The 16032-nt window shown below is 42.6% G+C and overlaps 1 protein-coding gene across 1 annotated transcript in view; it reads left to right on the forward strand.

Moving 5' to 3' along the window:
* LOC124622336 (venom carboxylesterase-6-like) overlaps positions 1-13330 on the forward strand; it is a 125601-nt gene extending 112271 nt beyond the window's left edge. Inside the window, exons 9-10 of the mRNA XM_047148013.1 lie at positions 3844-3976; positions 13100-13330. Coding sequence (XP_047003969.1) covers positions 3844-3976; positions 13100-13247 — 281 coding nt within the window. The 3' untranslated portion in view covers positions 13248-13330. The remainder of the gene's footprint in view (positions 1-3843; positions 3977-13099) is intronic.
* Positions 13331-16032: the final 2702 nt, after the last annotated feature.

The following is a 16032-nucleotide window of genomic DNA, read 5'->3' on the forward strand; positions in this document are numbered from 1 at the left end:
TGAATTTTCTAATTTGTTCATACTCTTCTGTGTCAGTGAAGGCTACAGGTCTTGTGTCATTCAGATCATCATCTACCTTTGTAGATAAGTTAGTAACCTGATCCGAAAGTTTGGCTACTTTCTCCGATAGTGAACACATTTCCTCAACGTGTTATCCTGAACCAAGTTTCAGAGTGTCCATTTGTGTTGAAATCGAATCTACTGTGTCCTTTAAGTTTTCCTGAGTTTTTGCAAGTTGCTTAACCGAATTGGTAGATGCAACTGAGTCAATTTTAGCCCACAAGGTCTCATGATTTTCATGAACAATGGTTTGCATTTCTTTTATGGCTGCTTCGTGATTCTGTAATGCATTTTCATGCCGCGAAAAAATAGGTTGAAAATGCTCACAAATTTGTGTTTTTATGTCATTACAGACTTTTTGACATTTCGATTCAATGTTATGTAACTCAGTAGTTAAATCTTCACGTGTTTGTTCAAGTGTGGTGTCTAACTTTTGAACATTTTGTTCCATTGTGTCTAACTGTTGCTGTGTTTGTCTCTGGTGTTGTTCCATTGTGTCTAACTGTTGCTGTGTTTGTCTCTGGTGTTGTTCCATTGTGTCTAACTTTTTAAGATTTTGTTCCACTGTGTCTAACTTTTGAAGCTTTTGCTGTGTTTGTCCCATTTGTTGTATTAATTGTAATAGCAATGCATTGGTGTCTGAAACATGTTCCTCAGTGCTTTTCGGCAGTGAATTTACACCGGAAACATTCACATTTTGACAAGCAGAAAATGTGTCTTGACTTATTTGAGAAAACGGTGAGGATCCAAAACCTGAATCTGCAGTATTTGCGAGATCGTGTCGTGTCATTTCGGCTTCCTGAGGCGAGCTATTGCCGACCGATCGATCGATAATGCTTCCCTCTTCACTAATTGTTTCACTGTCCACGCCATTGTTTGACGCGCGCTCCATTTCCCTGTGCACAGTTACCAAATTACTACTTTGAACATTAGTAAATTCATTACTCTGAGGCGCTGATAAGCTACGCTCGTCGTCACTATTATTTCTCAGTTTAGTTTGGAGCCTAGTGTTACGTTTTTCACACGCCATAATTGTCACAATATTTCACACGATAACACAGAAAAGCACAATTTGAAGTGCAAAAATAGGAGAACACATTAACATAGCACTGAAAATAATATCTAGTTAATTGCAAGCGTAGCTGCGAAATACTTGGTGCAAATCTATATGCATGCCACAACTGTTTTACTGTACAACAACGAAAGGCTACAACTACAAAGGAAATTCTCTCTACAATTACGCGCTAGCAATAAACAAAAGCTACACTAAATACACAAACTACAAGAAAAAATCAGAAGATTCCAGTGAGGTATCCTGGCAGGGTCGCCATATGAAACGTCCCCTTTTTAACAATTATACATGACTGTGCTGAAACTGACACACAATATTTTGTTAGCGCAATGCAATGTGACTTTCAAAATTCCCTACAAAAGAATGGCCCTGACTAACATCAAACTATACCTTTCACAAATCACTTACCTCACAAAAATCTTCGCTGCTCAAGCTACTGCAATACAGCGAGCGCCACTACTGCCAGCTAAATAAAAGATTCAAACTATGGAAGGCACTAACTACTGATAGGGATAGTTAGCAAATGAAAGATATTAATAGAGAACAAACAATGTATTTACCTTGACATCATCATATATAAATATAGCAGTTCATGACAAATTACAAAACTCCGCCATCTCTCTCCCCACATCCACCACTGCTGGCGGCTCACCTCCAACTGCGCAACGCTACGCGCTGTTCACAGCCAGCTGCCTAACACTACAATGGCAGACAACAATGCAAACTAGCCACAGACTGCACACAGCACAGCCAGTGATTTTCATATTGAGCGCTAAGTAATGTTGCCAATAAGAAAACATAAACAGCCTACTTACATAGAGAAAACATAAACAGCCTACTTACATCTGTTACTAATAATGTATTTGAATCAGAATTATGAAAGACATATTTGTTGCTGTCATAATTTACTTGCTGCTAGTGAAACCGGCTATGCTTTGCAATTGCTAAATGTGTCTGGGGATTGGATATAGGTCCTAATCTCTTCATGCTCCCTCTGTCCATTTCCTCCTCATCCCTTTCTCTGTCCATCTCTTCCTCCTCCCCCCGCCCCCTCCACCTCCTCTCTCTCTGTGTCCATAACGTCCTCCCACTATACTCTCCAGTTTCTCCTCCTTCCTCTGTGACCATCTTCTCCTTCCCCTCTTTATGTCCACCCTCCGTCTATCTCCTCTCCCCCCTCCCCCCTCCCGTATCTCTCTGACCATAAGCTTTGTTTATAGTTATTGCGAACGAAACCTTGATTGGGAGTTAAATTTACTTAAAATGAGTGGGAAAATGGTTGGTGTCACAAGTGTGTGAGACATGAGAGAGACCTGTCCAGCTGCTGGACCTGTGAGGATAGTGGCTTCAGTGAGAGTATTTTGCAATTTTGATCTACAATTGGGTGGGACTATAACGTTTCAGATGCTCCATGTCCGTAGTAGTACTCTAATCATAATCCAATAAGTCATAGAAACTACTTTCCTATTTTCCATTAAAACTAACTGTGGGGAAGAAAACAAAGCAAAGACAACGTTGTGCAGGCAATTTTTTTTACAATTATGTATGGAAATAAAGAATAAATTTCAGAGAAACCATTTGTCTAATGGTTTATAAGCCCTGTTATCGTAGTTAAAACTGACCGAAAATGTTAGGATCTGTATATTTTCGCAGCACAGCATTTTCACTCTCGCAGTTATTTTAACAGAAAACCTGCAAATTGTGGATTAAAAAAATTTACAGCATATGTCAGTATGAATGTTTATTAGAGAATCATGTAAAAATTGGAAGTAAATTGGTCAAGCACTTCGAGAATTTTGCTAAAAACGTTTCTATCTTCTATTGTAGATTTATTTATATACCGTATATATATTACAGATAGGTAGCCTATGTCCGTCTAAACGTTTATTAGAGCATTGTTTTAAAATCTGAAGTAAATTGGACGAGAGATTTTTGGTGCAACTTTAAGCAACGACTTATACATAGTGGTATTCTTATTATATAACAAACACATCTGTCGAAACTTTTATCTGACTATCACGTAAAAATTAGAAGTAAATGGGTCAAGAACTTTTCGAGATTTTTCCTAGCAACGTTTCCGCTTTAGTGTGTACACAGTTACATATCATGTTCACTAAAAAATATTTAACTTATGTCCGTCCGAAAGTTTATTAGAGTACGTTTAAGAATTTTTCGATATTTTTGTTAACAAAGTTAAACAACAACTGGTTTTTATATAGTAGTATGGATGATATGGCCATGAAAAATACATGTCGAGGCAGCTAAGACTGACCAGCACAGATGTATCCAGAACTTGCACACTTCGCTGAGTTAAAGAAGATCGTGTTGTGAATTATCAGACGTGCAATAGTAATCACCGAAAACATGCAGTCAGGTCCGATGACCTTGGAGGCCAGTAATGTTAAACTGAATCATTTGGTCCAAGGCCACAGAAAAAGTGTATACTAAGTTGCAGTAAAGAGAAAAGAAGTTGTCGTAATTCGGCAGTTATAATATTTAATTTGCTTGCACACTTCAGAAACTTCGCCACGTTGTCGGTTATAATACAGAGAAAACAGTAGTTCGATATGTTTATCTTCATTTTCTCGGTATCGTTGGGTCATCAGTCTTACCTATCTCACCGTATGTAGCTCAGTAAATGGATTTACGACCTAGTAGATGATAAACCTTGCTGCTGGTTTGTAGTGAGCTAATGCAGATACATTTCACAGGAATGGCACACGCTGAGGAGACTCACTACCTGTTTATGCAAGAGGACGGGGGACCCAACAAGGACCCTGAGTCCGACGATTGGAAGGTGCTGCAACTGCTGGCAACACTCTGGACAAATTTCGCTAAGTACCGGTAAGTACTTTATTCGTAACGTTTACAGTAAACACGATTATACCAATAACAGGGGCTGTTCGGTAAGTTAAGCACTGATGATGTCTGATGGGCTCAAGAGTTGGGACAGTGGAGGGATTTCGTCACAGTTGTGTCTTTGCGAGTCTGATAGTGCCGCGGAAAGGTTACTGAACAATTTTTTTGACTCGGAACTGTAAATTAAAATGGCCACTATCATCGAAAATACCGCCGCCTGCGAATTGCATTCTGTTATTCTTTTTCTGAACTTTAATGATGTGGTGATACATGATTTGTGGGATTTATGGAGAGAAAATAATGAGTGACAGTGGTGTATGAAAATGAGGTCGTTTGTTTCGGTAAGGTAGGACGAATTTTTATGAAGATTAAAAAAAGCGGACGACTATCTGTTCTGACAAATGAACTCATTCCAAAATTAATGTCAGTATCAGAGATAATCGTCGGATCATGATTACAGAATTAGTAGGCGGAAATCACAGGTAGTGCTCTACGAACTTGTGACAAACTTTGTTATCATAAACATTGTGCACAATGTGTCCCAAAATGCTGGCTTACGTTTACAGAACGAAGAGAAAGAGTGCCGTTTCTGATGCGGTACTGTGCAGAAGGAAACAGATTCCTCTACCACGAATAGACAAGGGTTGAAATGGGGACTGCGTATGTCAATCTGGAAACAAAAAGCCAATCAATGGTATGAGACCTTATAACACTACCGTCTGCTACTGCTATACCATAACCTTAAAGTTGGAGGCAGGTCGTGAAATAAAACTATGTTGTTAGAGGAATTATGGTATAAAGCAACAGAGCAGCGTTACCCTCTGAGAGGAATTTTGTTATGTTGACCATGTTGTACCTAACGGAGGTGGCTTATCGGAAATGAAAGTCAGAATTTCGTAAATATTTGAACAGTACAAAAAATGTTTTACCTAGCTACACTGTTTAAAGAATAAGGAAAACTGTCGCCAGCCTAATTAGGCAAGAAAAAGATAAACGTTCTTGTTTAAGAAAGTAGGTATGAGTAACTTCAACGGACAAACATAGCCGCTATTTTACCACGTGCGAGTGCAATGAACTCTGACACCTGCCTATGTTAACGTTAAGGTTGGGATTAACAGCTAGAGCAGCACAAACTATTTGCAAAAATATAACAAATAACTAAACACACTATTACTTTCAGGGATTATTCAAACTGAATTGCCTTTATAACGTTACTATTAATATTCACTGCAGAATGATTAATTGAACATAGGTTCAGTATTATTGTTCAAACATATTCCTAGCTGACATAAAATTATAAATGTAGTTCACTGCAAAATTATGAACTGGTCACAGGTTAAGTATCTCTCAAGTAAATACTATTCTGTTTAGAATGAAAGTTAAATGGAATTCACTAACGGGTTACTTCTCACTGTCTTTTGAATAAAGAAATAATTGCTTTCATAAATAGTGGTAAAGGATAAACTGCTGATTTTATTACACTATTAATATGCACTTTAAATACCCAAAAGAAACAAGTGCTTAGCAAGCATGAGTGTATAACTTTCCATAAATGCAGTTCACGACTTTTGCTACAGTGGGACACAATGTTGACAACTTTACGAGAAACTGACTCACCTTTCAAAGTTTACTACAGGCAGCATTATGATCATTAACTAAGCAACACTTTATGAGCCTCAGTTTTAAGGGCTTTTAATCTTTAAAATTAACTGCAAATTGTCTTTATTACCACAATCTTATACTTTTAAGTAAATGATTAAATAGGAGACTTTGAAACTCCACAAAACTTTAAATTAGACTGTTTCCATCCCTGGGAGGCTTTCAAAAGACTACATTTACTACCTTCCACAATTTCACTAAATCCACAATAAATCTGAACAGTCCCTTCTTACCAAAGATCAAACGACATTATTCTAAGGCTTTCATTTTTTCCACAAACTAGGACACTCGGTAATCATAGTTTAAATGGAGAGGAACCTGAAAGGTTTTGTGATAGGGAAAATATCAAGGTAGGTACATAAATTCAGTTATAAGTTACCTTATATTTGAGCACACTAACACATCCAATAAGCTGATCCTTCACTGTACATCAATATTGTATTCCGTTACAGTGATTGCCCAATGTGGTGGCAACTGCATGTTGGTAGGTGGATTTGCAGGCAGATTTGCTGGACTCTGACGCTTCTTGGTGGCGAAGATGGATACCAATTCCAGAATCGTTCCAGCTATTTATCCATCCATCCGAGGCATTGGAAAGTGGCAGAAAAAGCCTCTCTCGGAACCAACACAATATGCAACTTTTACATGGCAGTTCACAGTTTGGTATCTCGTCGCCGACTGACTCTTGTTCCACCTTTTCTACCTAGGCCAACCACAATTTGCGCGCGCTACACAGTTCCGTTCCCGAGAGGGACCACTACACCTTTTATATACTAAAGAACTAAGAACCCTAAGTGATGATCAGTGGTTTACATAACAGAAACCAAACCCATTAAATAAAGCAGAACATTTGCACATATTGACATTTCTACAAAAAATTATTCCCACAGAAATTACAATTATATGTAGTAAGTTTTGTTCCCTCCAAATGGGACAAAGAATTTAAATGACAGATGTACTACATTGCATAGAATCAAACCACGACATCAAAGCTTTAACAAAGAAAGGAGTATACAATTTTATGTTATCGATTCAATCACATTTACAGATACTCAATGTTATAACATTAAACCAAAGCAAAAAAGCGATATAAATCCGTACAGCAATAGAGCTATGGTGTTATCTCGCCATGAGAACCTTTAAAGTGCCGCTAAACGAAATCTGTATAAAAGCTAGTGAAACTATTTTTGAGACAGAAAGGGGTATTCCTTGTTGTAAGGCAATAACGTCTAAAATTTACTGTGAAATACTGAACAAGTTCATAAGAGCCATCCAGAATAAAAGGCTTGGTATGTTGAGCCCTGGCGTCCTTTTTTGCTGCACTACGGCACGAAAGTAAATGTTGCTTAAGGGTTTCTTCTAGACACAGCCCTGATTTGCCAAGCAGAATTGTCACCTGTTTCTGAATGTGAAAAAACGAGAGAATCACAATGGTTTGAAGGTGATGATGAGTTAAAAAGAGAGAGTGAAACCAGGGCTTAGCACATAGGCGACAGAATTCTGTACTAGGGTAATGAAATACTCGTCCTTGATATAAAAGTGGTTTAATGTGGGGTGCAATTAAGAACAAAAATAGCTGACAGTTTTAGCTTAAAGTTGTATGCAATAAAAAGCTCTTTGATTACCGATATTATTATTATTATTATTATTATTATTATTATTAACAAAATCACTTTTCGAAAGCCGTCGTAAAATTCTTCGTTGTGGGACAGCAACGAAATGTAAGAACTCGGTTTGGAATGAGGAAGTCGATCTGCCTCACTGGGAAAACCATAGCAAAGGAGCGTTGTGGTGTGAACCATTATTTTTACTCGAAAGTTGTTTTCAATCCTCTTTCATGTTTCTATTGGGGAATTCTTATGGGCTTCGACTGAAGTGTCCCGACTTGGGACACTTTCACAGTAAGTCAGTTGATTACGCTCAAAAATCAATTTATTGAATTGTTTGAAACAAACTGCAAAACGATTTAGAAAAGATATCTGAATGGTGCGAAATGTGGCAGTAGACTTTAAATAACGAAAAGTGTGACGTCATCCACATGAGTGCTAAAAGGAATTCAAACTTCGGTTACACGATAAATCGGTTTAATCTAAAAGCCGTAAATTCAACTAAATACCTAGGTATTACAATTACGAACAGCTTAAATTGGAAGAAACACATAGAAAATGTTGTGGGAAAGGCTAACCAAAGACTGCGTTTCATTGACAGGACATTTAGAAAATGTAACAGACCTATTAAGGAGTCTGCCTGCACTACGCTTGTCCGTCCTCTTTTAGACTACTGCTGCGCGGTGTTGGATGGATCCTTACCAGATAGGACTGACGGAGTACATCGATAAAGTTCAAAGAAAGGCAGCCCGTTTTGTATTATAGCGAAATATGGGAGAGAGTGTTCCAGAAATGATACAGGATTTGGGCTGGAAATCATTAAAAGAAAGGCGTTTTTCGTTGCGACGGAGTCTTCTCACGAAATTCCAGTCACCAATTTTCTCCTCCGAATACGAAAATATTTTGTTGACACTGAACTACATAGCGAGGAACGATCACCACAATGAAATAAGGGAAATATAGCTCGTTCGGAAAGATGTAGGTGTTCATTCTTTCCGCGCGCTTTACAAGATTGGAATAATAGAGAATTGTGAAGGTCGTTCGATGAACCTTCTGCCAAACACTTTAATGTGATTTGCAAGTATCCATGTAGACTCAATCAGTTTATGCTTACAAATATAAGTTCTGCGATCCTATAGCAGTTCAAAACAAGTCCGTCTTGAAAATAAAGGAATGAATTCTTGGGCAGCTTAAAGTTCTTGGAAAACGACACATCTCTCCGTGAGACTCCCTTCTGGAAAGTTCTTTTGGAAACGAAACATACTACATTATTAGACATCAAAAGCAAGAGGAAAATTAAGGTTCCATTTCACGAACGGTGCAAGGAAAATGGTTCAAATGGCTCTGAGCACTATGGGACTTAACTTCTAAGGTCATCAGTCCCCTAGAATTTAGAACTAACCTAAGGACATCACACACATCCATGCCCGAGACAGGGCGACCGTAGCGGTCGCGCGGTTCCGAACTGTAGCGCCTAGAACCGCTCGGTCACTCCGGCCAGCCCAGTACAAGGAGTTCCAGCATCAGAGACCAAGGCCGGAGCAGCTACGCGTGATGCGCGATGGTCCCGGGTGGCAAATGCGACGTCAAGTCCTGGCGGAGGCGTGATGCTGCCGATCTTGTAATTTTGCTGGCGGACACGGAACTGCCTGCTGCTCGCCAGACGAGCGGATGACCACCTGATAGCTATTGGTCTAGCGATGTGGGCTCCGATTGGCTGAGGAAAACGGCATCGCGGATGCAAGAAAAAGCCGGTTAACGTGACGACCTTTATTGATCTTGCGCATGCCCTCTGAAGTAGCGTGCTTCCTGTAGGTCAATGGAAGTTCGCCTGACCCTGGTTGGTGCGCCTGCGGAGCTGGAGCGATGACCGCATAACGGTGCTGTGTTGCGGGTTGGCGGCATTGCAGGAGACCCCGGAAATACGCCATCGATGTTTCGACACTGGACACAAATTACACACAGCCAAAACCCAAAGTACGCTTGCGAAATTGGCAACATATGCATATTTTACTAAGCTACTTACCTTGTTGTCCAGTTCCACTGATCTCGACCTCCAAGGGAAATTCTCTTTAAGTATCTTTTCGATTAGAACATGAGTGTAAGCTGTTACACTAATTGCTATCATTAGCGATAATACCGACCCAATGGCTGGTGGTTCCAATTTTTGGTCTTAAAATAGTTGAGATTCATTGTCTAAAAGACTTGATGCATCCTTCCAAGAATTCCTCTCTTACGCCTGCCACTTTCTTCAGAGTAGGACTTCTATCCTAAGTTCTCAAGTATTTGTTGGATATAGGCCAGTATACACTTCACGACAAAAAAAGAAAAGAAGACCAGAAACACACACTATGAAGGAATGACCCGAGTTACTGGATGCCATCCTGAGGGTATCGTACCAAATTCTGTCCAACTGGCGTGTTAGATCGTCAAAACCCTAGCTGTTTGTGTTGTGTCTAGACAAGACAGCCTAGACACAATGAGAGGAAGCCGAAAGGCCCGCGCTAAGCTAAAGCAGGATGGCGTGAGGTCTGAAACAGGATACGTAATGAATGCTATAAAGAAAAGTACGTAGCTTCTGGAATACTTAACTTTAATCCATCCTTTTGGTACATCTGGAGATTGTGGCGATACAAGTGAGACTCTTTAGATACATGCAATGTTACTAATGGCGCCTTGCTAGGTCGTAGCCATTGACTTAGCTGAAGGATATTCTAACTATCTGCTCTGCAAATGAGCGAGGCTTCGTCAGTGTAGTCGCTAGCTACGTCGTCCGTACAACTGGGGCGAGTGCTCGTCAGTCTCTCGAGACCTGCCTTGTGGTGGCGCTCGGTCTGCGATCCCTGACAGTGGCGACACGCGGGTCCGACATGTACTAATGGACTGCGGCCGATTCAAAGCTACCACCTAGCAAGTGTGGTGTCTGGCGGTGACACCACATTCCTCCCCCGCAAATCGGCGAACGGTCGTGTTACAAGGCTTCCGCCCGCCGTGGGGAGGACCCCATGTTGACGTATGCGATGAGGTGGGGAGCCGAACAACAGGCGAGGCTGTGCCACCCGCACCCGGCCATTCGGTCCGAGGGGATCTAGGAAACGCCTGAAAACCTAGTCCAGGGTGCACGTCAACATGCGGTGTATGCGCCCGTAAAGAGACAGGAGGGGCCGAAGGGTCGACCTCCATTGCGTCGGGGTATCCAACGCGCGATGACGTCATGTGGTCCGGAGCGGGCAAGAGTTCCACGGCGGAGGACAGCTGGTCACGGGAAGCGATCGGCGGCTCATGACCCAGGGAGGCGCTTGGTGGCTGCAGCGAAGCGTCCACTGCGGGCGGCGCCGGCTGGAGGACAGGCGGCGGCGGCGGTGGCGGCAGCGGCGCGTCGCCATGGGGCAAAATGGTATACTTCCTTTCGTACAAAACGTACGGCCGGTCAAACTAATAGGGAGTGGGTTGCAACATTGCAAGGCCTTACAAGGAATTGTGCTTTTGAGTGTGAATGTGGACTCCCTTATTCAGATACTATGGTACGTGATGCAATAGCACAGAACGTTTCTGATGTTCGCATACGGGAACAGATTTTGAAACTCGTCAAGCCCTCCCTTCAACAAGTGATAGACATATTGGATAGACAAGACACGCTTGACTTTGCTCAGGAATCAACTTCGCCAGCCGTGTGTACCATTAACCGGCCCGCCGGGCGCGCTGCACGGACCGGTAAACTGCCCTCACGCACGTCCACGCAGCTGCCGCCACGCTCTAAACCAGGTGTGCCGCGCCTGCATACAAGTGCAGTGAAATCATGCCCGCGGTGTGCCACTAGACATTCGCGTGAAAATTGCCCGTCACGCCAAGCTATTTGCTTTTTCTGTAATAAGAAAGGACATGTTCAAAGTGTTTTCCAGAAAAAGCTCAGATCAGACAATCAATACCATTCCAGGCCCTTTGCTTTGCGCCGGAATCGAACCAAGAATACTCAGGCTCGCGAACCTTCACCCATGGACATTCAAGTAGTTAATTCCACTTCGTCCAGTGCCACTGTCTCTAACAGTGACTGTGTTCATCCCACACAAAGTGTGCGTCGACGTCGCCGGAAATCACGTCAATTAGCAAGTGATGCTGTACCTGTATCACTTCAAATTGCACGAGACAGTCGCTCTTGTCGTCAGCAGGACAATAAACTTTTTGTAGATTTGGACTTTAATGGCAAGGTCATACCATTCCAGCTCGATACCGGAGCTGCAGTTTCATTGCTCAATCACGACATGTACAAACAACTGGGCAAAGCTCCGTTGCATGCCGCAAATGTTCAGTTAAATAGTTATTCAGGTCAGAATATCCCTTTGTTAGGACAGTGCACTCTACTTGCAACATATAAGGGACAAACAAAACTTGTGTCATTTTACGTTCTTCGTTCTTCTGCAGTGAACTTGTTTGGTTTAGATTTATTTCAATTGTTTAACTTGTCTATTGTAAATCAGGTTCTATCAGTGAATCAGACTGTGCCTTCCGCCAGTGTTTCTCGGCTATGTGAAGAATTTGCAGACATTGTTGCACCGGGGCTTGGCTGCGCTAAGAACTATGAAGCACATTTGGAACTGAAAGTAAACGCGCAACCAGAATTTTTCAGAGTCCGCAATGTTCCCCACGCATTGCGTGATGAGGTCGCAGGAACATTTCACGATTTAGAATCACAAGGTGTGAGTGAATGTGCGCATGCCTCTTCCATTTCAGCTCTGCTTCATCGCTTACGCCGTAAAGGTGTTCCGTTCGTCTGGACGACGGAATGCGAACGCGCCTTTCGCCAGTTGAAATCGGCGTTGCTTTCAAATACTTGCCATACGCCATTCGATCCCCAGAGACCCCTTTTGTTGATGGTAGATGCATCGGATTTCGGGATCGGTGCTGTGCTTGCGCACAGAGATGGGTCGCATGATCGCCCTATTGTCTTTGCGTCCAAATTGCTCTCGTCTGCGCAAAGAAATTATTCACAGGTAGAGAAAGAAGCTTTGGCTCTCGTGTTTGGTGTTACTAAGTTCCATGATTTCTTGTATGGTCGTCACTTTACCATCATCACAGACCATCAAGTCCGCCTGCTTGCTTAATGGCCGCCTCCCTTAAATAATGTGCGTAGTGTTGGCAATCTGTCAACACTACAGTTTGGAGGCTCTACCTGTAAAGCTCCAAACTCTCCCAGGTGGGGAGAGATCCCACGAAACTCTTGCCGTGTGCGAGAGGGAATTAGGTTGCTATAACGAAAGACGAGTATGAATTGTCATGAAGGGCAACAAAACGGTGCGTAGAAAATCGTCAACTTACTTCTGTTTTGTAAGGGTGCCGCATACCACAACAGAAGATGTCCTACTGTGAAAAGGAGTGGTACCACAGACTACCTCTTCTGGTTGTTGGGCCTTATGGAGTTCGACAATGAGGTTGGTAACCCACTGTTGTCAGGGCTCCAGATGCTTTTACCCTCCCTGCCTTATCGTGGACCGAAGTAGAACTGTCGTCAATGATAAGTTCCGCTTCGTACTAAGCCCCGATGGCCAGCGAAGATCTGTCTGCAGACGCTCTGGACAGCGGTGGGATATCAATCTGTCCCTCGTCAACAGCCCATCAACCAGGATTGATGGTTTGGGGTGCCATTTCTTTTCGTAGCATGACCTCTTTGGTTGCAATTCGCGGCACCCTTACAGTACAGGGGTATGGTAAGTCGACGATATTCTATGCCCGTCCCCTCTGTAGAGATAATGAGATAATCATCTTTAATGCAGCCGTACATTATCCAGGTGTATGTTTACCTTCTCCTTGTTTGCTTTTGGTTTTAATTTATTTTTATTTTTAGTGACCCTGCTCCTTCTGGAAGCCCAGTGACGTGGGAGAAGTACAGTTCTGAAGCCTCCAACTACCTGCACATGCGGCTGGAGTTTGAGACCAACCAAGATCTTCTCCATGACCGCACTGAGTTGTGGAAACAGATATTGCCTGTTTAAAGAAGGACGTTACATGTCGTCTCAGACACTCAGTTCGTTTGACATCAATGTGAACTTAAATAAAACATCACTTTCCTTTTAAATAATTGTATCATTCATTTCTCAGTGATTTAGCGGCATACACTTCCTGATGGAATATGTAAAATAGCAGTTCACGAAACACAGTATGGATTGGCCATGAAAAGTCACATTAACACAAGGAATCCTAAGCACTACAATGGAGCGTCTATGTTGGCAAAACTTCGTGAATCGTACTTGGATACACCTTTCCAACATAAAGTTGTGTATTTGACTAGAATACCCAATACCTATGGCTCTCGAAATGCATCTGACTGGTTATTGAAACATTTATCATTACCAGTGCGAAAAGTGTACTCACTTATAGGCAGAATGATGTGTTTAATTAATTTATTATTAGTTTTCACGAAGTAAGGAAATTCTCCTTTTGGTGTGGTCAAACAGATATATTTTGCTTGTAATAAGTCTGTGCTCGTTTCTTTAGACTTGAGAATGTATGCTTTGCAGCTATCGGAATCGAGTTTGGTGGCTTCTGAGAGAATATGCTTCGTTACGAAGTAAACCTGACCATGTGCCAAATACGATATGTCTCTCTTATACTTTTCAGATATTAAAGGTACGTATTTGAAGAATGATGATTGTAACTTTGAAATAATAACAGTACAAATAAACTGACCATACTTTAATTTGATGTTCTTTTGCACGTAGTACACTTGCCTAACAATGCTTACGTTCATCCAGTCTCGATTAAGAGCTATGTTTGTTTACATTCAAACTGAAGTAAGCTATGGTTCTTTGGATATCCACAGTAATTGAACTGGTAATTACTGATCAAAGAAGCCTGTTAAATTGTATTCTACTATCAATATATTCTTGAAGAGTGTGGGGTGGTGAGTGGTGAAGTCGAAGTTCTCCAGTGCAAACACTCATGATAGCAAACAACGTCTTTATTAGCTTCGGAACATATCGCTTTGCAGTTTGGAGCGGCAAACACTCCACCCTCATTGACCCTGGCCGACACTTCCTTATGGGGATTGGCGTCTTCGCGAAATAGCGTGTCAGCGCTCAGCAGTGCTGACGAAAATGGCGCAATCCCTGTACATAGCTACTAGGCCACGGCCGAAACGTCAGTGCTGGAGATAAACAGGTTTCTAGGTGTCGTAAAGGAATGTAAGGCTCTGCTTGGATAACGTTTCCAAAGCTTTCCCTAGCCAAAATTTTTAGAAGTTCCTTGCATGCCGTGCGTTTCTTTCGTGGATACAAGGGCAAAGAATAGTTGCTGTTCATGTACAGACAATTCAGATATTAATTTATTTTACGCCTAATAGCAAATAGTAAAAATAATACATAACTTTATTGCTGTGGTTGCAGTGCATGTTGAAACATACACAGATACCGCAGATTTACAAATCAATCAGTCTTCAATGCAATAAATATCCAGTAGATCACGATGCTGGCCACTATGAAAGTCTGTAAATGTTATTCAACAGGCAAACACACAAAATGAGATCAGTATATTAATTTTCTAACTTAAGTACACCCACCGCTGTAGCTCCAGAGAGGGGATACTTCCAGCTCATTGGCAGTGGCGTAATATTTTTTGGCAGCGCCCTCATGCCGCAGTGACGGTTGTAGGAAACGCGGTTGCGTAGCTGGCGTCGCCCATATTTGAAAGTGTGGCCGACTGGATAGCGGACGATTCCTCACCCCTTCCCGCCCAACTTGGACGGTACGGAGCGGGGCCTATGGCGTCGATAGTGATGAGAATGGTTGCTTGGCTGGGGTCAGAGCAGACAAACCCGCATCCCGACATCGCGTCTTGGAAGTCCCAGGGAAACTGCCCCGGAAAACCAGGCGCAGGACGCATCCGATGACACAGCTAGGGGTGAGGAGGGTGCTTCAGGGGGTGCCGGCGACTAGCCTGCGGTGACGGCATCGATGTCCATCAGAGCGCCGACCTGCGGCGCTGGCGGCAACGGCGTCGCAAGTGGGCAGACAGAGAGTTCATCGGTGAGACGGCCCTGAGTGCAGGCAACCTCCCGGTAAACTGGGAAGGAGGCTGTGTTGCGGGGGTCGGATGTGGCTGTGACATGGCGGGCAGACGTCGTGCAGTGAATGAATCTGAAACAGTTGAATCTACGGCAGCATCATTGAATTTATGGAGTTGTGGCTGATTTTGGTGGCGCTGATGCGTGCCTGTGCTTCTGCGAGTAGCACACTGCGCTTTGCCAGATGATCTGAGAACAACGCCGGATTCCCAAAAATGTGTTTTTTTTGTACATCCGAAACGGAAATCTGATGTTCAGCTGAAACTTGTAGGTGAATCTGAAGCTCGAGCACAGCAGTAAGGATTAAGCAAATGCAACAAGGTCCAATGGCGTCTCCGATGCAAACGTTCCGCCGGTGAAATGTCAGGGGCAGGTAAAGTGTCTTATGAACTCAGAAACATCAGTAAGGCATCTTCATATGAATGTGAAGCTTGGAGTTTTGATATTTACGTACTGTTGGCTTCGCCGTTAGACTGTGCCGAGAATGGTGTTGTGCTGAAATGCTGTGTTCCATTGTGTTTGCAAAATTTTGCAAACTCCTTGGGAGAAAAAAGGAGGTCCATTGGATGTGGGAAGCCTTCGAGGGAAAACACAGAACCCAGCGCCTGACAGCGCTGGCGGCATTCGTCAGCTGCATTGGGACAACGAACAGGCATTTACTGTAGACATCGACAATAATGGAATCAATGTGTTTGCCAAAAGGGGCCAGCAAAGTCTGT

The sequence above is a fragment of the Schistocerca americana genome, chromosome 7 (assembly GCF_021461395.2).
Source record: "Schistocerca americana isolate TAMUIC-IGC-003095 chromosome 7, iqSchAmer2.1, whole genome shotgun sequence".
In the NCBI taxonomy this organism is placed as follows: domain Eukaryota; kingdom Metazoa; phylum Arthropoda; class Insecta; order Orthoptera; family Acrididae; genus Schistocerca; species Schistocerca americana.